Source organism: Trichomycterus rosablanca, chromosome 26, assembly GCF_030014385.1.
Source record: "Trichomycterus rosablanca isolate fTriRos1 chromosome 26, fTriRos1.hap1, whole genome shotgun sequence".
Classification (NCBI taxonomy): domain Eukaryota; kingdom Metazoa; phylum Chordata; class Actinopteri; order Siluriformes; family Trichomycteridae; genus Trichomycterus; species Trichomycterus rosablanca.
In genome coordinates this window covers 9,300,071-9,323,245 of record NC_086013.1, presented here as the reverse complement: position 1 = coordinate 9,323,245, position 23,175 = coordinate 9,300,071, and the positions used below count along the sequence as shown (strand labels likewise).

Genomic DNA, 23,175 nt, shown 5'->3' with positions numbered 1-23,175 from the left:
TGATTCAATACGAATCAAATTATTTTATTGAATCACTGCTGTATACGTTTTGTTTGAACGATAATGAACAATGATTCAATACGAATCAAATTATTTTTGTTGAATCAGTGCTGTATAAGTTTTGTTTGAACGATAATGAACAATGGTTCAATACGAATCAAATGATTTTGTTGAATCATTGCCATATACGTTGTGGTTGAACGATAATGAACAGTGATTCAATACGAATCAATTTTGATGAATCACTGCTGTATAACTTTTGTACGTCCACATACTTTTGGCTATATGGTGCTCGTCTAATCTAAATACATGGATTGAAAATACTGACCTGCAGGACCAGTGCTGGCTGGACGCTGTCTGGAAGCCCGCTAAGCATTTCCGTATAGCAGCGCAGAAGTGCTAGCAGCCACACGCTGCTCGGCTCCACCTCTTCTGCCTCCTCGTCCTCCCCCGGTGCCGAGCCCGAGCACAAGAAAGGGTCCACTAGGTAGATCACGATGGCTGGAGGGTGGGCGTGGCTGTCTGCGCTCTGTGCCGCCGTGGGAATTCCGATGCGCTCTCGCTCTGCTATGCTATTGGGAGAAATGAGAGTACAAAATCACTAGTTGCTCAGCTGTCAAGGGATGGAATAGCCCAATCACTTTCAGGTTGCCACTATTGGGCCCTTGAGCAAGACCCTTAACCCTCACTTGCTTTTAGGACCCCCGCCCTTCCACGGTAGATTTGAACCAACATCATGAACCCTTGTCTGATTGGCTGAATGCAATGACCGTTAGGCCCTCTAGGTAGGGCAGCGGTAAAATGCCAGCCCACCAGTTCAAATCTCAGCTCTGCTACCAGCAGGCTGGGCGCCTATACGGACAATGGTCGGCTTGTGATGCAATTACGACCTCTGTTGGCTGATCGATGGCGTCTGCACTGAGCCAGAGGATAATGGGATCAGTGCGTGACTCTCCGTGTGAGAGACTGAGCCCCATATAAACTCGCCTCATGCAGGTGAAAAGATGCAGTCGGCTACTGCACACGTGTCGGAGGGGGCGTGTGTTAGTCAGAGTGGAAGTCACATTAGTCAAATGCATGGTGCAATCTGTTGTATTGGCACCTACCTGATCATGCTATATGGACAAAAGTATATGGACACCTGATTTCGAGCTTGTCGGACGTTCCATTTAAAAACCAAGGACAATATTATGGAGTTGATGAAGCCTTGCACCTATACGAGTCTTCACTCATTTAGGAGGCTTTCCAAAACATTTCTGAGTGTGTCTGTGGGAATTTGTGCCCACCCACCAGAGTTTCTCCAGTTTACCATTGTCCTCTGTCTTTAAAGACTTCGCTTTGTGCACACTGGCACAGTCACGCTAATGTGAAAAGACCTAAAATCAATAATTTGTGTCCATATACTTTTGGTCGATGCACATACTGACCTCTCGGCACTCTCTGCTGAATGGTTGGGCTGGTTCAGAGTGCTGCTGTTGACGCTTTGGCTCTCGGTGTTTTCAGAGCTGGCCTGGCCCGTGCTGGTGCTCGTGGACGTGGGTGTGTTTCCTGATACAGGGACCCCCGCTGTTCCTGCCGCCGGCCCTGCCAGCGCTGCTGTTTCTCCTTCAGGAGCCCCGGGGCCTGGGGTCAGCTGGGTGGACGGTGGAGGAGCTGAATTGGGCAGAGGCTTCGGGGGAAGGAGGAGACTGCTGTCCAGTGACAGAGCTGAGATCTCCGGGGCTGAAAAGTAAACGTTAATATTAATATTCATAAAAATAAAAGCCCCCTTTTAATTCAGGTCTGTATATATGGGGCCTAGTTGTAGCCTAGTTGTTAAGGTACTGAACTAGTAATCAAAAGGTCGCTGGTTCAAACCTCACCACTGCCAGGTTGCTACTGTTGGGTCCTTGAGCAAGGCCCTTAACCCTCAATTGCTTAGACTGTATACTGTCACAGTACTGTAAGTCGCTTTGGATAAAAGCGTCCGCTAAAAGCCGAAAATGTAAACACAGTTGGGCCAATAATTCGGAAAGTGAAACCACTCGTGGCTAAAACGAACCTGTCCGAATTCGAATGAGAGACTTTCAGATAGTAGCGATGATTCAGAATAAGTCTACCTACAAACGAAGGCACATGGAGTTCGCTAGGTGCTACTTAAACTGCTACAAAACTTACTAAAACTATTATAACACAACTGACTGTACATACAACAAATGTTTGGACATTGAAAAATAAACACATTTACTTATTAGCTTTACATTCATAAACCCCTTATTTATTTATTTGTTTTGTTTGTTTTAATTATATTTTATTGATTTATTTAATCGTAATTATTTATTTATTTTATATTTATTTATTTAATTAATTAATTTTATTTATTGATTGATTTTATATTTATTTATTATATTTATTTTACTTATTTATTTTATTCATTTATTTTAATTATTTATTCATTTTATATTTATTTATGTTATTAATTAATTATTTATTTTATTTATTTATTCATTTCATATTTATTTATTTTATTACTTATTTATTCATTTTAAAAGTATTTATTTTATTTATTTTACTTATTTATTTTATTCATTTATTTTATTTATTTATTCATTTAAAATGTATTTATTTGTTTTACTTATTTATTTTATTCATTTATTTTATTTATTTATTAATTTTATATGTATTTATTTTATTACTTATTTGTTATTCATTTATTTTATATTTATTTATTTTATTTATTTATTCATTTTAAATCCATTTTATTTATTTTACTTATTTATTTTATTCATTTTTATTTATTTATTTATTTATTCATTTTAAATGTATTTATTTATTTTACTTATTTATTTTATTCATTTATTTTACTTACTTATTTAATAGTTTTATTTGTTTGTTTTTGTGCCTTGTGTCTTTCTTATGCAATCCTAGTGTTCAACCACCAGAGGGCAATAAATACAAACTTTGACAGCGCATTTGTGCAACACAGCCTCCGAATTATATGGCCCCAAATCAGAAAAAGTTGGGACAGTTTAAAAAATTCAAAAAACTACATAAAACCACCGTGTTTCTTACATTTACATTAACTTTTATTTCTAGGCTAGAAGGCTAGAAATGAGCTCATCTCTACTGTTAGGCACTGCTAATCTAGCTTGGATACATGTCATCATGAACTCCATTAAGTATCAGAATAAAAGAAATGTAAATCTGGCTAGCTACATTAAGAAGCTAAAACTGTGTTATAGTTATCTTTTAGTTGAACAGTGACCCAAAGCAAAGACCCAAATCTACAAGAAAAATGGTTTGATGACCACAGAGTCCTAAAATCCTAAATCCTACTGAAAAGTTGTATAGTAACCTAAAAGTCTTGGAAGTCTTAAAACAGGGGTGTCCAAACTTTTCTTGTTGGATGCCAGATAGAGTAAAAATATGCAAAGACGGACCACAGACTCTTTTGAAATACAACAAATAAAAAAATAAAAGACCTACTTAATTACTAACAATTACACTGCTCATACCTAATTTCTGTCTGCAGGTTTGGGCATAGAGCTTGAGTTTACTGAGGTTGTCCTCCTGGTGTTGGCCAGCCCAGGGTCCTGTAATCCACTCGTCCACTGCGTCTTCCTCCAGCTTCTTGGATTCTACTGACCCCACTTGAACTATGCCGTCTCTGGACACACGGGACAGGGGACGGTGCTTTCCCAGACGACAGGACTGAAATACACATGGAGAGTGGAAATTAATTATTTATATGTATGCACCCATATCTTATCTACGTTCACTTGACACTGTTTATCATAGTGCACTGCGATTCATTACAAAGTGTTCGTTTTCTACGCATCATTGTGTTCTTTATGAAAAAGCAGCTCTGTCCTCATTAACCACACGAAGATTAACTCATTGGTACATTTTAATTTATAAGTCTATTTTAGGTTTATTACCTTCATATTTATGCAATTTTATAAATCGTAAAAAACCTGGAAATTATTGTCTGCGCTCTTGCACCTTGTATCTTCTTAAGGTCCCCTTGGCACGTACGAAATTAGGGAAACAGGCTTTTAATCATGCTGCACCATCAGACTGGAATACACTGCAGAATGTTTTAAAATTGCAGGATTTGGTGAATTTAAGTTATTTTAAAAACATGTTGTTGAATATGGACATAGGTAAAACGGTTTGTAATTGTTTTAAATGAGCATTGTATTGTCTATATTATGTATTCATGTTTGTCGTATGTTGTTTGTGTAAGTGTAACTATGTACTATGTTGCTGCTTATCTTGGCCAGGACTCTCCTGCAAATGAGATTGTAAATCTCAGTGAGATTAATTTCCTGGTTAAATAAAATAAAATAAAAATAAATAAAAAAATAAAAAATCGAATAATAAATACATTTTAATAGGTCTTGGATTTCTGTAAGATCGCTTGTTAAAATAATTGATTATATATTGAAACAAATATAATTGACTGGATGTACAACTTTAAATGTGTGGACATTCAGAAACATTAAATAAACCTTACAAATATTTATTTAAATAAATGTATTTATTTATTTACATTGTGTTTTTTTAATATTATATTTAATACTAAAGTTTAACCACCAGAGGGCGGTAAATACAAACTCTGACTAGGCATTCGTGCAACGCAGCCTCCCAGATTATTATTATTTTATTTATTTACTTTCATTCACTGCCTGTTTTACCACCCTTTTGTCCTATTTAGGGTTGGTAACACACATGCTCAGGGCACTTATTCACCCCCATACCATGACAGACATCGTCTTTTGCACCTTTTGCTGATAACAGTCTGGATGATCCTTTTCATCTCTGGCATGAAGAACTCAACATCAATTTTTTTTCCCAAATACAAGCTGAACCATGGACTCGTGTGATCACAGCACACATTTCCACTGTCTTTCAGTCTATCTGAGATAAGTATGGGCACAGAGAAGTTGACAGCATATCTGCATGGAATGGATGTACAGCTTTCTCTTGCATAATAGTTTCAGATTGCATTTCTTGCAGCAGCGGAAGGATGTGTTAAGTGACAACGGTTTTCCGAAGTATATCCAACCCATGTTGCTATATTTATTATAGTAGCATGACAGTGGTTTTGAGGCTTTGAGGCTGAGAACTAGTTTTATTTATTCTATATAATTTAATTTATAATTATTCTATTTATTAATTTAGCAGTATAACAACTGTAATAGAAGGGCACAACTTACCAACCCGGTGATATTTTGTTTGACTTTCTGTTCACCAGAGCACAAGTTTAAAGCTACATGGCAAAGCCTCCTTAATTTGGGTTCAAATTCTACTTTTTTATTAAATCGCCATGCTTGGTGACGAGTGTAAACATAATACGGTGGTACCTTGAAACTTGACGTTAATTGGTTCTGGGCGTGGCGTTGAGTTTAAAAGGTGTTGAGTTTCAAGGTATTTTTTTCCTCATACGGATGTACACTGATTAGCCATAACATTAAACCACCTCCTTGTTTCTACACTTGCTATATAGAATCCCTTTGTAGTTCTACAATTACTGACTGTAGTCCATCTGTTTCTCTACATACCTTTTTAGCCTGCTTTCACCCTGTTCTTTAATGGTCAGGACCCCCACAGGTCCACTACAGAGCAGGTATTATTTAGGTGGTGGATCATTCTCAGCACTGCAGTGACACTGACATGGTGGTGGTGTGTTAGTGTGTGTTGTGCTGGTATGAGTGGATCAGACACAGCAGTGCTGCTGGAGTCTTTAAATACCGTGTCCACTCACTGTCCACTCTATTAGACGCTCCTACCTAGTTGGTCCACCTTGTAGATGTGAAGTCAGAGACGATCGCTCGTCTATTGCTGCTGTTTGAGTTGGTCATCTTCTAGACCTTCATCAGTGGTCACAGGACGCTGCCCGCAGGGTGCTGTTGGCTGGATGTTTTTGGTTGGTGGACTATTCTCAGTCCAGAAGTGTCAGTGTCACTGCAGTGCTGAGAATGATCCACCACATAAATAATACCTGCTCTGTAGTGGTCCTGTTGGGGCCATGACCATTGAATAACAGCATGAAAGGGGGCTAACAAAGCATGCAGAGAAACAGATGGACTACAGTCAGTAATTGTTGAACTACAAAGTGGAAATGATGGTAAGTGGCAGGTTGCAAGGTACCTCTATACTTTTTTTTTTCCTGGTTATTTACCTCATAGACAGCACTGAGCTCCTGAAAGAAGGTTTTAGCACCAGCAAGCAGCACTTCATTGTCGGGGCAGAGGACGAGGAAGGCAACATCCCTCTGCCCCCCATAGGGCTCCAGCAACAGCTTCTCCCAAAAGGGCAAAGCCAGGGGAGAAAGCGCCAAGAAGTCCCGGTCATAACCCACCAGCAGTGTAGGGATGGGTAAAGGCTCTGGAGATTCCTCCGATCCTAGTATTTAAAGCACACAAACAAAATAGAATAATTTTTTTTCTCGTTGCCAAAAGTATATGGACACCTGCTGAAATGTGGCATTCCTTCGTACTCACCGTAGGAACCACGTCCAGCCATTTTATGAAACTGCTGCCACGTGAGCGGACCCTGGACGTGCTGGATGTTTTCCCAGGTCCGGCCGGTGCGCTTCTTCTGAATGGCGTCCTGCAGGAAGGGCTGTAGGGACAGCAGCATGCGCACCACGTCCTGAGACGAGAGCATGCTAATGTCCAGCACTGTGGGCACACACAAGTGCTAAATTAATTCCAACAAACAACAAATCGGTCAGTTCAGTCCTGCTTATATTGGCTCCACTCTGACTGAGGAGAGCCGTGACTGACGCACGCCCCCTCCGTCACGTGTGCAGTAGCCGACTGCATCTTTTCACCTGCATGAGGCGAGTTCATATGCGAATCAGCTTTGTGTATGGAGAGCCACACCCTGATCAACGCGTTATCCCACGACTGTGCCAGCAGAGGTCATAATTGCATCACTAACTGCACCCGCCCCCGCCCTGAACGAACAACAAGCCTGCCGGGTAGCAGTGCTGAGATTTGAACCCGATGAGTTTAAGATGTCAGCTCTGGTGTGCTAGTGTTTTTTTAACACTGTGCCACCTAAGCTCCCCAACCCAGCACCTAGAGGCAAGAATCAAACCCGGGATCCACAAGCTGATCGAGATGCTAAAGGTCTGGCAACCCAGACCAAAGTTAATTTTATTAAATGCTTAATCTTGATCAGGGTTGTGGCGTGTCCAGGTCCATGAGGAAACTCTGGGCGCACGTCAGGAATACCCTAAACAGGGTGCCAATCCATTGAAGGCTTTCAGTCATTCGCCCATTTAATTGTAGACAATCGTGTCTGTGTAGATGCCTGGCAGGTCGATAGCACCGCTGAGATTCGCAACAAGCAACAAGGGTACTTCTGAAGTTTCCCTGTGTCTGTGGGAGGTCCCATCCCCTCCCACTCCTCAAGACATGCACAAGGTGGATCCCGGTGTTCTCAACATGTTCCCAGTGTTTCTGGGTGGTCCCTGACCCACCACGACCCTGACCAGGACAAAGCAGGTTCCTAGCTAGCTATAATGTGTAGCCTTTATATTTACCATTCGTATGAGACCAGGAATGCAGGGCGCTGCTCCTGACCAAAGCCTGCTCCACCTTCCCTCCGGCCGCATTGTCCACGTACTGCAGCCCCTGCACCAGCGCATTATAACACTCCACGCATGCGTCGTTGCTGTCCGCCCAGACCCGATCAGACACCCAGTTATGCATCAGCGCCCGCTGCCTGCTACAGCAAGAACATGAGGCAGGACTGTGCAGCGAGGCCAAGGACAAGATCGGGTGCGAGCACTGTTCCCTGATCAGCCCTAACACCTCCATGGGCGTCTGTTCCTGAGCCCGTCGCCCGCCGCTAGTCGTATCCCTCCTGCCCAGCGTCAGCCTTCTCTCGGCAGCACGCCCAGCCTCCGAGTCTCGGCCGAAGATGTCCAGCTCGTCCTCCAGGAAGAGCCCCGCGCCGTGTGCCAGTCGTCGGTTAGCGATGGCGCTGAAGCCACACATGCAGCGGTACTGGTCCTCGCGGGTGGAGTCGGGGATGTAGATGCCCACGTCGGCGCCTTTCACGTTCATGTTGCAGGCGCAGATGCAGCAGCTGTCGAAGCTGCGGTCCTTGAACACGTCCAGAACGGAGTCGGAGAGAAGAAGAATGACGTAGAGGCTGTGCGCCTCGGGCAGGACCGGCCCCGATGCCAGGGGCTCTACCGAACTCAGGGGCAGGCCAGTGGAAGGCGTGGAGATGGGCGAGCTGAGCTCGGTGCCGTCCTGCTTTATGGAGCTTTGCCCGCTGGCGGGGCCCATCCCCCCACGTGGCGTGCGCGGGGTGCGAGGGGTAGGGACGGAGAAACGAGGAGTGGCCGGGGAGGGGAGGACTCCGCCCGCCGTGCCGACGGAGGCGCCGGCGCTCGTCTGGGTGTAGTCCTGATCCTGTAGAGTACCAATGCTGGGGATGTTACTGTAGAGAGTAGGGGGAAGATAGGAGAGACATTATTTTGACTGTGTCTTTTTCTAGATATAGCCAAAAATATGTGGACATGAGTTTGCTGGACATTGCCCAACAGTGGTTGCATGACAGAGCTGGGATTTGAACTATCAACCTTTTAATTGATAGCTCGAAGCTCTACCCACTAGGCTACCACTGTCCCATATTAATACCCTTGTCATGTCTCGCCACAGATGTTTGATAGAATAAAGGGTGAACTGTCTGAGTATGTGTGCACTCTGTCCCTGCCACTAAGAAGCACCCAACAGGTTGATGCTGCCACCACCATGTCTCACTGTAGAGATGGCATCAGCCAGGCGCTGTGTAGTGCCTTTTTCGCTTGCTGTTCTACATTTTCTTCCAATTTAGCGTAGCCAATTTGTCTTCTGCTGCTGGGGGATCCTCGATTGTAGTGGAGGTGGGTATACTGCCGCTCACGCCTCCTCCGACCCACGCGCAGCCCTTAACGGAACCCTTTTTTACCCATGCATTCTGTACAAACACCTCTCTTTCTGCCAATCAGGGTCCTTACACAGAGTACCCACGTAGTCCGGTCATCCCTCCCTGCAGGCACTGCCAATTATGCCCGCTAGATGGCGCCCAGCCAACCGGGGAGTTCAGAACCTCTGCGCTGGTGTGCAGCGGAACATCCCGCTGCGCCACCTGGGCGCCCCAGCCAAAGTCTTTAAATGCCATGCCTTTCACTCAACAACGGGGTCTGTCTTGCCATTGCTGATTTATAGTATTCTGGGTTCTTCCTTACCTCGGGCGGCACGGTGGCTAAGTGGGTGGCGCTGTCGCCTCACAGCGAGAAGGTCCGAGAAGGGTTCGATCCCCGGGTCCTTTCTGTGCGAAGTTTGCATGTTCTCCCCGTGTCTGCGTGGGTTTCCTCCGGGTGCTCCGGTTTCCTCCCACAGTCCAAAGACATGCCGCTAGGCTAATTGGAGACACTGAATTGTCCAATAGTTACCTAGCTGCTGGAATGCACAGACCAGTGCCCGGATAAATAGGGAGGGTTGTGTCAGGAAGGGCATCCGGCGTAAAACTGTGCCAAATCCCGCCGGCGACCCCTAACGGGAAGAAGCCGGAAATGCCGACCCCGTAACCGAAAAACGGGACAAAGGCTGAGGAACAAGAAGAAAGGTTCTTCCTTACCTCCCTGACCAAGACCCTTCTTGCCTCAACACCCAATCTGGACAGATAGCTAACTCTAGGGAACTTAAAGGTTGTGCCAAGCTTCTTCCCTTTAAACACAGCCTTAAAAATGGTCTTATATGGCAATATGGACTCTATAGACATCTAGGACTGATCATGGATATCCACAGACAGTTTCTTGGACTTAGTGGCTTGTTTTGTTTTTTTTGGCATAAAAATTACAATATAGCTTAAATAGTGGACCCTTAAAGTTCTGATGTGTGCCTTTCCAAACCATGACCAATCAATACTAATGGCAACTAGATGAACTCCTAGAGCAACCGGGTCAAAAGAAATCTATAGCATTTCAGTATGTACTGTAATTGATGTATGGCTTTCTCAGTTTCAGGTTGCATTAGTTGATGCCGTGGCGGACTGTGTTAAGTGACAATGGTTTTCTGAAGTACTCCTAAGCCCATGTGGCTATATTCAACACAGCAGCATGTCAATTTCTCATGCAGTGCCACCTAAGATATCAAAGGTCACACACATTCAGCAGTGATTTCCCATTTTGCTCTACACAGACTGAGATCTCTCCAAAGTCCCTGAATCTTTTCACAATATTTTGTACAGTAGACGGTAAAGGACTAAATTATTTGCAATCTTGAACTCGACTTTTCTATAAACCTTTCCCTTTTATTTTTCCCCGTTCCAACTTTCTGTAGTGTGTTTATTTTTACAATTTACAATGAAGTTACATTCAGTGTATAAAAGTTTCTACAGTTATTTGAACGTTATAAAAATATTATATTATTATCTGAAGACTGCACTTACGCATAACCATCTCGTGCAAAAGAGGCCTGGTTTGGGGGGCAGTAGTGCTCCATCTTGGGTAGAAGGGACCAGGAGGGCCTGTAGCAGCACTGCTCGGGGATCTTCAGCGAGGGGAGGCACTGGCTCGGCAGGTTCCGCACCGGAGCGAACATGGAACCTATAATCTGTGGCTGGATAAGAGGACACAAGAAACACCATACAAACTGAGCTCAAGTGTTGAGGCTGGCTTTACCCAAATGCTAAAGAAATAATAACAATATTACTAATAATGATAATAATAAATAAAATGTAACTTTTTATTTTATTTTAATTAACCGCTTTACACCGATCAGCCATAACATTAAAACCACCTCCTTGTTTCTAAACTCACTGTCCATTTTATCAGCTCCACTTACCATATAGAAGCAATTTGTTGCTCTACAATTACTGACTGTAGTCCATCTGCTTCTCTACATACCCCCCTTTCACCCTGTTCTTCAATGGTCAGGACCCCCGTAGGACCATCACAGAGCAGGTAGTATTTAGGTGGTGGATCATTCTCAGCACTGCAGTGACACTGACATGGTGGTGGTGTGTTAGTGTGTGTTGTGCTGGTATGAGTAGATCAGACACAGCAGCGCTGCTGGAGTTTTTAAATACCGTGTGTGTCCACTCACTGTCCACTCTATTAGACACTCCTACCTAGTTGGTCCACCTTGTAGATGTAAAGTCAGAGACGATCGCTCATCTATTGCTGCTGTTTGAGTTGGTCATCTGAGCTGGGCTGGACGCTGCCCACGGGGCTCTGTTGGCTGGATATTTTTGGTTGGTGGACTATTCTCAGTCCAGCAGTGACAGTGAGGTGTTTAAAAACTCCAACAGCACTGCTGTGTCTGATCCACTCATACCAGCACAACACACACTAACACACCACCACCATGTCAGTGGCACTGCAGTGCTGAGAATGATCCATCACCTAAATAATACCTGCTTTGTAGTGGTCCTGGGAGAGTCCTGACCATTGAAGAACCATTAATGTTATGGCTGATCAGTGTATCTTGGTCATTGTCATGGCAGGCTTGGTTCTACTGGGGAACACTAGGTGCAATGCCTACAAATCATAAAGGGCTTGGGTTTTCTGGTCGGGCAACCAGGGTCCTTTTTGTTTGGAGTTTGGAGTTTTTTCACCCAATGAATCTGACCCACTGAGACCCTGACCAGGATAAAGCAATGGTAAAGACACACTATGAATAAATAGTGTGCTGAGCTACTCTATGTACATCCATTAAATACGACATGGTAGTACATGCTGTACTGGTAAAAGTGTAGTAGGTGCAGCAGTGTTGTTGGGGCTTTATGCTAAAGCAGAATAATGCCCTAAGTTCCAAAATATGAAGCCAACAGCACCCTGTGATCAGAAATTGTCAATTGTATACAATAACGAGTGCACACATGTTCCTAATAAAGAGGCCAATAGGGGTTTAAACAGTATGTAAAAATCCCAACAACACTGAATGGTGCAAAGCAACAGATCGGCTCCAGTCAGTAATTGTCTAGCCATGAAGTTAATCTGTATGAGGTATAACTTTCAAAATAATCAATTATTGTATGTACCAGATAGGTGTACCTAATAAAGTGCTAGGTGAATGTACTTATCTGTACCCACCCGCACGTCTTCCGCTTTCGGGCTAGTCATGCCATCCTCCATATCCATTCTGAAGTCACTAAGCTGGCTGTTATGTGTATTGAGAGGATGCTCGAGTCCTGCCGAGTGGGCTGGAGGTTCTTGGCTGGGGGTGTCACGGTAGGTCATGATGGGGGAGAACGCTGGGTGCTGCTCCAGAGAAGGGGGCGTAGGGAACATTCGCTGAAGCTCTGCTACTGCTGAGAACAAAGAAAGAGCAAAAAAAGAGAGGTAGCACAAGAAGCGGTCGAGCAAGAAAGCCTAGAACAGTGTATAGACAATGTATTGATATGAACGACTTACTGGATGGATATGGCACTGCTACTCGCCCATCGATGCCCAGAGTGCGTTCTTCTGTTCCGGGGACCACAGTCTTGGTTGGATGATGATGATTCGGAAAAGTGGTCTAAAGAAAGATGAATACATTTAATGATATTCAATCATTTATTTATTTATTTACTTGAGCTGCCACCTTTAATCTGACCTGTATTGATTAGGTACTACATGATTGACCAGAGAACACTGACATGTTTCCAGGGTCAAAACAGCTGCCAACTGCCGGGCATCAAAATTACGACTTTCAGACAAACCTCACAATGAGCATAATGTGGAGTATCCTCTCTCACAACAATAACAGTCTCTTCTCTCCTGGTGTGGCTTTGCACAAGATTTTGGAGCACGTAATGTAACGATTCATTCATGAATCATTTGGCAGTGAATCATCTTGGATGGCATGGTGGCTTGGTGGGTAGGACTGTCGCCTCACAGCAAAAAGGTCCTGGGTTGGAGCGAAGGTCCAGGTCCTTTCTCTATGGAGCTTGCAAGTTCTCTCTGTGTCTGTGTGGGTTTTCTCCGGGTGCTTTGATTTTCCTCCCACGATCCAAAGACATGCAGTCAGGTTAACTGGATATACTTAATTCCCCCTAGGTGTGTGCCCTGTGACAAACTGGCAACCTGTTCGGGGTGTTTCCTGCTCTTCGCCCACTTTTTTTTTAATTGATTTTCAGACTGGGTATAGAAAGACATCTGTACATCTGTTTTTGTCTGTCATAGCACATAAAAGCATAGAAATTGTAGGCGTGTCTGTCTAAAATACAGTATAATAGTAGGCGCCCAGGTGGATATTCCGCTAGCGCACCAGTTCAAATGTCAGCTCTGCTACCGGTCGGCTGGGCGCCCAATATCAGGCACAATTGGAATACCTGCAGCAAACAAAATTGGCCACTAAAGTCCGCTGTGTGGGAAAAGACCGAACTAAAAAAAAGGGAGGGGTCTTCGACACTGTGCAAGGACCCTGGTTAGTAGCCCGAGGCACCCGTACAGAGGTGGATGAACGTGAATCCACCAAAGTATGGGTGAATAAGAAGGGTTCAATGGACTGAGCACACGTCGGAGGGAGCGTGTGTCAGGCAAATATATCCTCCTCAGATGCGATAAGGGTCTCCAGGAGCAGAAGACAAATTGGCTACACTAAATTAATGGTGTACATACACTGCCTGGCCAAAAAAAAGGTCACACACTCTAATATTTCGCCAAACCGCCTTTAGCTTTGATTACGGCATGCATTCGCTGTGGCATCGTTTCCACAAGCTTCTGCAATGTCACCACATTTATTTCTGTCCAGAGTCGCATTCATTTTTCCCCAAGATCTTGTATTGATGATGGGAGATTTGGACCACTGCGCAAAGTCTTCTCCAGCACATCCCAAAGATTCTCAATGGGGTTCAGGTCTGGACTCTGTGGTGGTCGATCCATGTGTGAAAATGATGTCTCATGCTCCCTGAACCACTCTTTCACAATTTGAGCCCCATGAATCCTGGAATTGTCATCGTGGAATATGCCCGTGCCATCAGGGAAGAAAAAATCCATTGATGGAATAACCTGGTCGTTCAGTATATTCAGGTAGTCAGCTGACCTCATTCTTTGGGCACATAACGTTGCTAAACCTAGACCTGACCGACTAGCACTGCCCCCACAGGCTTGTACGGTAGGCACTAGGCATGATGGGTGCATCACTTCAGCCGCCTCTCTTCTTACCCTGATGCGCCCATCACTCCGGAACAGGGTAAAACGGGACTCATCAGACCACATGACCTTCTTCCATTGCTCCAGAGTCCAATCTTTATGCTCTCTAGCAAATTTTTGCCGGTTAGCCTCACTGACAAGTGGTTTTCTTAAGGCTACACAGCTGTTTAGTCCCAATCCCTTGAGTTCCCTTCGCATTGTGCGTGTGGAAATGCTCTTACTGTCACTATTAAACATATCCCTGAGTTCTACTGTAGTTTTTCTACCATTTGATTTCACCAAACGTGTAAGTGATTGCCAATCACGATCATTCAAGATTTTTTTCGACCACATTCCTTCCTCGAAGATGATGTTTCCCCCACTGTCCTTCCACTTTTTAATAATGCGTTGAACAGTTCTTAACCCGATTTTAGTAGTTTCAGCTTCTCCTTACATGTTTTCTCTGCTTGATGCATGCCAATAATTTGACCCTATTGAAACAGATTAACATCTTTTCCACGACCACAGGATGTGTCTTTCGACATGGTTGTTTAACAAATGAGAAGCTACTCACTGCATCAGTTAGGGTTAAATAACTTGTTGCCAGCTGAAACATAATCACCCATGCAGTAATTATCCAATGGGAGGCTCTTACCTATTTAAATCCAGGTGGTGACCTTTTTTTTGGCCTGTCAGTGTATAATAGTGTACATCTAGCTTTAGGTAATTTTATTTATTTATTAGATTTTTTTTATGTTTTATATCAATCAGCATCAGGCATTTTGTGTTTCAGGCCAAAAAAATCGATTTGCAAAATGTTACCATATTATACCATATTAAATTACTACCCGTCTACTTGTGTCAATCAGTAAAATATACTGTAATAAACAAATGTGTATTCTTTAACCGAAATATGTATTCTGCAACAGTAACAGTAGCTCACCCCCAGATCATCTTCCTCCTCCCCAAAGATATTTTCCAAGTCAGAGATAAGCACTATTAGATCCTTCTCTCTGGTCAGTGGGGGGTTAGCCTTGCCCTCAGACTCGTCTTGAGCCAGTTCCTCTGTAAACATAAGAGCATAGGATAAAAAGGTCAGACACTTATGTTCTCCTTAAATGTGTGTATGGATGATTCAGATACCGTAAACTCACCAAATTTTGGAGCGGAACTGAATATAGACATGGCGTCTTTGCCTTCAGGGACTGCACTGCTCCCATTGATCTCCTCTCCCTTAGGAACGCACACGGACAAACACAAGTTACCAAAATGTTTACAGTAAAAATGCTGATGATATCTGTACTAGACCTACATTAAGACCTACACAATATTGCCAAAAGTATTCGCTCGTCTGCCTTCACACGCATATGAACTTGAGTGACGTCCCATTCTTAATCCATAGGGTTTAATATAATGTCGGCCCACCTCTTCTGGGAAGGCTTTCCACAAGGTTTAGGAGTGTGTTTATGGGAATTTTTGACCATTCTTCCAGAAGCGCATTTGTGAGGCCAGATGCTGATGTTGGACGAGAAGGCCTGGCTCGCAGTCTCCGCTCTAATTCATCCCAAAGGTGTTCTATCAGGTTGAGGTCAGGACTCTGTGCAGGTTCTTCCACACCAAACTCGGTCATCCATGTCTTTATGGACCTCGCTTTGTGCACTGGTTCGCAGTCATGTTGGAACAGGAAGGGGCCATCCCCAAACTGTTCCCACAAAGTTGGGAGCATGAAATTGTCCAAAATCTCTTGGTATGCTGAAGCATTAAATTCCTTTCACTGGAACTAAGGGGCCGAGCCCGACTACTGAAAAACAACCCCACACCATAATCCCCCCTCCACCAAACTTTACACTTGGCACAATGCAGTCAGACAAGTACCGTTCCTCCTGGCAACCGCCAAACCCCCAGACGGAGAAGCGTGATTCGTCACTCCAGAGAACACGTCTCCACTGCTCTAGAGTCCAGTGGTGGCATGCTTTACACCACCGCATCCGACGCTCTGCATTGCGCTTGGTGATGTAAGGCTTGGATGCTGCTGCTCGGCCATGGAAACCCATTCCATGAAGCTCTCTACACACTGTTCTTGAGCTAATCTGAAGGCCACATGAAGTTTGGCGGTCTGTAGCGATTCACTCTGCAGAAAGTTGGCGACCTCTGCACACTATACGCCTCGGCATCCGCCGACCCCGCTCTGTCATTTTACGTGGCCTAACACTTGGTGGCTGAGTTGCTGTCATTCCCAATCGCTTCCACTTTGTTATAATAGCACTGACCTTACCTGTGGAATATTTAGTAGCGAGGAAATTTCATGACTGGACTTGTTGCACAGGTGGCATCCTATCACGGTACCACGCTGGAATTCACTGAGCTCCTGAGAGCGACCCATTCTTTCACAAATGTTTGTACACCTGTGGCCATGGAAGTGGCAAAAACAACATTTCCTGTCTTTATACACAATTCCTGTCAATGTCTAGGGTTCTATACAAGAACCTTCTCCATTTGAACCTAAAAGTGCCCACAAACTCAGTTCACTATGATTGATGACCACAGACTGTTGAACTCAGAACAGACTCTGAGACTGATCTTCACCCAACATCAGTTCCTGCAGTCATGTTAGAAGTAGTTCAGCTTAAAGTCCACCATTTGTCCAGAAACTTTGAGTCGTGCATGATTGCTTACCTTTGACTTTCTGTTCGGATCCCTGCTCTTCAGCCGTTTGGTGGTGGGAAAGCTGTATTCAATGTCCCCTTCCTTAAAGTCATAGGGGTCCTCACCAGGCTCCCCAAGCCCTTCAACTCCAGATTGCTGAAGTAATCCCAGACTGCTTATGTGCTCCTGCAGACAGTCCTCCGAGATCTTCAACCTCTTGTGCGTCTGTGCGAAAAACCTGTCAAGAGCAGAGAAGCCGGGTTAAACCCATTATAGATGTGGTACTGCAAAGTTAACCTTATCATAGCGCATAAAAGCTAAAAAAATTGTAGGTGTGTGCATTTATACCTCTTAAGTGCAGTTCCTTCAGTTTCTGCTTTGCTTTCTACTACATCACAGGAGAGTTCTGGGGGCCTTAACTCAGCTTTATCTAAAATGGGAGTCCTGTAGCACTTCCACCAGGTCTCGCTGGCATCTCTGGGCACCAAAGAGGCTGTGTACAGTGCAGTGTCGCTCATTTCTGGAGGTGCTGGCACTGAAATGCTCTCAAGGAAGTGGGAAACACTCATGGGTGCCTCCATAACCTCTGTGTCTTGCACCCTAGGGTGTGGGCTTAGGGTTGGAGGAAGTGGCGATACTGGGGAATGAAGAAGAGACTCTGGGCCTTTCGTCATGGTAAACAATGGTTTAGAGTATTTGCATCCAGACATGGAATCCAAAGGAGGATCCAAGGGTACCAGTGCTAGCTGGGACCCAGAGGGTGTATCCTGCTCCGGGCACGGTTGCTGGTCTATTGAAAGACGGTGGTGGAAGGGAGTTATGGCTGCACGTTTGAGCCCTTTGTCCGATTTGTCAGCTTTGTCAGAAGGCTTGTGTTTGGGTGTCGAGGGCGGGTGTAGAGAAGATAAGGACAAGGAGGACGAGGAGGACGAGGAGGAGGAATTGGCACTGGGTTGGGTGTTGGCACAGGAGTTGCTCGCCTGCTGCTGCTGTTGCTTTGACTGCTGCCTCAACCTTCAAGGGCAAAAAAGTAGGAACTGAGCCAAAATGTCATCACAACACAACAGCAAAATGGTACTTAACAGAGGTCAATTGGCACGAATGTGTTTAATCTATTGTTATTACAATTACAAATATACATTTGTAGGAACAACAGGTCACTGTGTAAAATCACACAAAGAAAGATGAATAAAATAATACAATATGAATTCAAATGTAAATAAAATTATATTTCCCTCTCGTTTATCTCCCTACTTTTGGCAGCAAGTGCAGTCTACAGTCATATTGGAAATTGGTCCATTCCTCTTCACAAACGTCTTCCTTACAAAGTTCTATTATTTTAAAAGTATTTATAAGTAGATAGATAGATAAATAGATAGATAGATAGATGGATGGATGGATGGATGGATGGATGGACGGACGGACGGACGGACGGACGGACGGACGGACGGACGGACAGATAGATAGATAGATAGACAGATGATGGCTGGATGGATGGATGGATGGATGGATGGATGGATGGATGGATGGATGGATGGATAGATAGATAGATAGATAGATAGATAGATAGATAGATAGATAGATAGATAGATAGATAGATAGATAGATAGATAGATAGATAGATAGATGATGGGTAGACAGACAGACAGACAGACAGATAGGATGGATGGATGGATAGATAGATAGACAAATGATGGATATATTATGCAGCAAGTGAACATTTTATCCTCAAAGTTGATGTTAGAAGCAGGAAAAATGGGCGAGCGTAAGGATTTGAGCCAGCTTGACAAGGGCCAAATTGAGATGGCTTGACGACTGGGTCAGCCAAAACTGCAGCTCTTGTGGGGTGTTCCCGGTCTGCAGTGGTCAGTATCTATCAACAGTGGTCCAAGGAAGGACCAGTGGTAAACCGGCGACAGGGTCATGGGCGGCCAAGGCTCGTTGCTGCACGTGTGGTCCGATCCAACAGACGAGCTCCTGTAGCTCAAATTACTGTTGAAGTTAATGCTGGTTCTGATAGAAAGGTGTCAGAATACACAGTGCATAGCAGTTGCAGGGCTGTTTTGACAGCAAAAGGGGGACCAAGACAATATTAGGAAGGTGGTCATAATGTTATGCCTGATCGGTGTATATACATGTTCTAGGTATCAATAATACTTTTAGTGTAAGTTAACATTTTCCTCTCACAGACAGTCCAAACTTTGGGTGGGTGAGTGAACACCATGTGGTTTTAGAATGCATTGACGACATACTTCTGGTCATATTGTGTATTTAATTAAACTGTTTAAATAAAATGCTCCTTTAATATTAATTAGACATATATTTATACTATTTTAGGGATCAACTGGAAATTTATCATCTGGCAATACCACTGATATAATTGAATTGAAAAAATAAAGTGCTGGATCATTTTTCAAGGCACTTTATAGACAAAATACAGATTCTAACCAAAGACAGAACAGAGAAATGAGAAGGACTACGGTCCAAAATCAGATGATCAAGGAAACCTACCTGAAACAACTACATGGGGCCCTTTCCCCTGGGTCAGTAAAGTCCCAAACTGGCACACCATTGGATACCTTCTTCTCTGGCACCAAGCCATTCACCAGATTGCACCTGTGTGGGCAAGATTTATGAAAAAAAATAAACAACTGAAGTGACGAGCTTTATTTTTTTTTAAACACTATTTAAAAGTAGACAAACAGACAAAGTAGACAAAATACCAGAGACAGCACATGAAAACGACTTTGATGTAACTTCATCAATTATAAACACAGACGGTCTGAGGAGCTGGAGTTGATTGTTTGTATGATTAGCACTTTGATGTGTGAAACTTCAAAGCAACGTGAGGTGAGAATCAGAGGTTCCTCACAGGCATCAGAGTAAGTACAGGGTAAACATTAAGTGCTCAGGTAAATCCGTAACAAAATCCAAAAATGTAATGTAATAGCAGTGTACACTAAATGTCCAAAAGTATGCGAACACTCCTCCTAATTACCAAGTAAATGTGTTTTAGCTACACATATACACTGATCAGGCATAACATTATGACCACCTTCCTAATATTATGTTGGTCTCCCTTTTGCTGTCAAAACCAGTTTGACAAGTGCCCTGCAACTACTGTGATGCACTGTGTATTCTGACACCTTTCTATCAGAACCAGCATTAACTTCGTCAGCAATCTGAGCTACATTAGCTCGTCTGTTGGATCGGACCACACGGGCCAGCCTTCGCTCCGTAAGTGCATCAACGATGTCCATGACCCTGTCGCCGGTTTACCACTGTTCCTTCCTTGGACCACTTTTGATAGATACTGACCAATGCAGACCGGGAACACCCCACAAGAGCTGCAGTTTTGGAGATGCTCTGACCCAGTCGTCTAGCCATCACAACTTGGCTCACTTGCCAATTTTTCCTGCTTCTAACATCAACTTTGAGGATAAAATGTTCACTTGCTGCCTAATATAATATATCCCACCCACTAACAGGTGCTGTGATGAAGAGATCATCTGTGTTATTCACTTCACCTGTCAGTGGTCATAATGTTATGCCTAGTCGGTGTAGCAAAATCAGTTATATTACATAAATGATCAGCTTCCAGTTGTGTGATACTGGGAAAAGAAAGGACAATATAGACAGTTTGATGAGTTTGGCATTGAGGAACTCCAAGAAATATCAATTGCAAGCCCAGAACTTTTTGGATGAAGAACACATGTGGATGAAGAACACATACTTGCTCTGTAGCTGGTTCATGTAGCATTCCTTCCATGCCTGATGGACCATCTGATTAGTCAGCTTCTTCTGAGAATGCTTTGGGCTATGTGTGGCTCCACACTCTTGACTACTGACACTAGAGACTGCAGTCTGAAAGCCACTGTCACCTAGAAAAAAACACAATGTAACATCACTTTGAATGCTAAAAGAACGTTTTGTGACGGCATGGCAAACTGAGAGAAAAGCCTCTTGAGCGGTGGTAAAACCAAGACCAAGTATCACCCCTGATCAAACCAAAACCTCACTATGGAATTCAGGCTTAATTAACCACTGCAAAAAATAATGTGAAGCTAGCCATATACATGAACAGCAAAGACAAAGATGGCAAAAGAGGTTAATGGGGCACATCTTTAATGTGGCTGGTAGAAGGAATGTAAACAAGCCAGCCCAGCCGAGTGTACTTCACATAATGTTTTTTAAGCTTATGAAGCACTTGCTTTGTGTTTTCCAAAAATTTCTACATTATTTGTGTAGCAAGTACCTTTAAAAAGCAAAACTGCACCTTGCACTTAATAATTTAATACTTTCATTCAATAATTAAATGTAATAATAATTTAGATAATTTAGAATATTTTATTAGGGCGGCACGGTGGGTAGCACTGTCGCCTCACAGCAAGAAGGTCCTGGGTTCGATCCCCAGGCGGGGCGGTCCGGGTCCTTTCTGTGTGGAGTTTGCATGTTCTCCCCGTGTCTGTGTGGGTTTACTCCGGGAGCTCCGGTTTCTTCCCACAGTCCAAAAACATGCAGTCAGGTTAACTGGAGACACTGAATTGCCCTATAGGTGAATGGGTGTGTGTGTGTGTGTGTGTGTGTGGGTGTGTGTATGTGTGCTTGCCCTGCTATGGACGGGCGCCCCGTCCAGGGTGTTACTGTGTGCCTTGCACCCATTGAAAAGCAGGGATAGGCTCCAGCATCCCCCCCCCAACCCCAATTGACCTCCAAGCCGTCCACAGACTGGCATACCCCCAAGACACCAGCCAGTGGCGGACTTGTACTCAGAGCCATAACACACATAAAGGAACGTGATAAACTTCTTTCTTTTGCCGGTCTAGCCGGCTTCTTGGGCAAACAATTGGAGTCGCTAGAGGTCACTAGGTTGCTAGTAAAAGACTGGATGACCTTTCTTATGCTATTTAAAGAGGATTTCGTAACTTTCAAATTAAATGTGTACAAAGATCAGACCCCTCGTTACAAAAAATTTCTGGGACCCCTTTGACACAGGTAACGATATTATTTTTAGGCTTTCAGCAAGGATGACAAAAGGTATTGCCTTCTTTCTCATAGGAATTTCAATGAATCCATAATCAAGGTGTATATCTTGGTATTTTCTGATTTTGGTTGATACTGTATAGTGGATTTACTACTGGTGAACTGGTGGTGGAGGCCTCCTCAACTGGGTTTGCTTTATGGGATCTACAGTACTTCTACAACTGAATCAGAATCATTTGTAGTTGCCATTCATTGACCTTTACACTTTTAAGGTGGGTGAATAAAATACTTGTCCATTCTCAAAGACCCAACATAGGCTATAGGTAGTTTAAAATAGGTTTATTACATCACAAGCATTTGTGACATCACAAGCACAAGTGATAATTTTTTACTCTTCCCCCCTATAGCCCCATAGTTAGCCCCAGCCGCCTAGAACCACTGATCTAGTACAGGTTTCAAACCCTGGTTCATGACCCCCTGGGTGGGTCACGGGCCAAAAAAAAAGTTGCAGAGAAAAATAATAATAATTGAATAATAATTAAACGAAAGGTTTTACGCTACATCTTGTAAATCACAGGGGGACCAGACTGCCTGATTTAGTGTACCGTCTGGGAAAGCTATAAGCACCATTAGTGGCATTAGTTGGCACTGGCATTTCAATCCAACATTATCTTCTGTATTTCATTTGCCATTCATTCTCTGCCACAAGAAACAATAACAGGGAGCATCGAGATTTGCTATCCAACACAGTTTAATCCTACAAAGACAGACACAAGATTATTTTCACGAGTAGCAGAGAAAAGTCTGATAAGGATTTGAGGGGATTACATTTAGAGCATGTGTGTACTCACACTGGCATAAGATTACACAGACATGGTAGGGTTAATGAGCACTTCTAGCAGGTAATAATGTGGGCCAGTGGGTCTTTATCAGAGCCATTAGAAGGAAATGCTCTGCAAGCATGATTGCATTCTGACTGAAAAGGTGGATGGTAATGAGGCCGGGATGCAAGCAAATGTACTCGTTGATTGGCAATCTAAGAGGGAATGTAAAGAAGTGATCAGTGTATCCAGCTAATGATTAGTCTTGGGACATCCCTGCTAAATACTGAATTCATGTGTTTCAGTCATGGCAATTACTAACAGGTGTAATAAATCAGTTATATAAAAGAAATTATACGATTCCCGCTGGGAATCAGTTATTACTACGATTACCAGCTTTTAACTGACTCTAGCCTAAAGAATCGTGACTTGACTCGGACTTGTATTTTGTGACTTGTGAACATCTCTGATCTTTAGACATATCCAAATTATTCTCCCGGCCACCCAAGGAGGCTAGGTTCCTCTCAAGGTTTCTCAAGAGAGTTTTACCTTGTCACTGTCGCCCTCGGCTTGCTCATCAGGGGTTGTAAAGTTGCTTAGAGACAATATATATTGTAAAAA

General features: G+C 43.7%; 1 protein-coding gene across 1 annotated transcript in view; it reads right to left on the bottom strand.

The window, feature by feature from the left end:
* The window catches only part of LOC134303206 (mediator of RNA polymerase II transcription subunit 13-like), a 190,501-nt gene that overhangs the window by 9,611 nt on the left and 157,715 nt on the right, over positions 1-23,175 (bottom strand). Inside the window, exons 8-22 of the mRNA XM_062988543.1 lie at positions 20,484-20,631; positions 19,262-19,366; positions 17,099-17,764; positions 16,781-16,988; positions 15,259-15,337; positions 15,048-15,169; positions 12,404-12,506; positions 12,083-12,300; positions 10,438-10,607; positions 7,535-8,442; positions 6,486-6,665; positions 6,164-6,387; positions 3,495-3,690; positions 1,428-1,722; positions 329-572 (exon numbers count right to left, since the gene is read on the bottom strand). Coding sequence (XP_062844613.1) covers positions 329-572; positions 1,428-1,722; positions 3,495-3,690; positions 6,164-6,387; positions 6,486-6,665; positions 7,535-8,442; positions 10,438-10,607; positions 12,083-12,300; positions 12,404-12,506; positions 15,048-15,169; positions 15,259-15,337; positions 16,781-16,988; positions 17,099-17,764; positions 19,262-19,366; positions 20,484-20,631 — 3,866 coding nt within the window. The remainder of the gene's footprint in view (positions 1-328; positions 573-1,427; positions 1,723-3,494; positions 3,691-6,163; positions 6,388-6,485; positions 6,666-7,534; positions 8,443-10,437; positions 10,608-12,082; positions 12,301-12,403; positions 12,507-15,047; positions 15,170-15,258; positions 15,338-16,780; positions 16,989-17,098; positions 17,765-19,261; positions 19,367-20,483; positions 20,632-23,175) is intronic.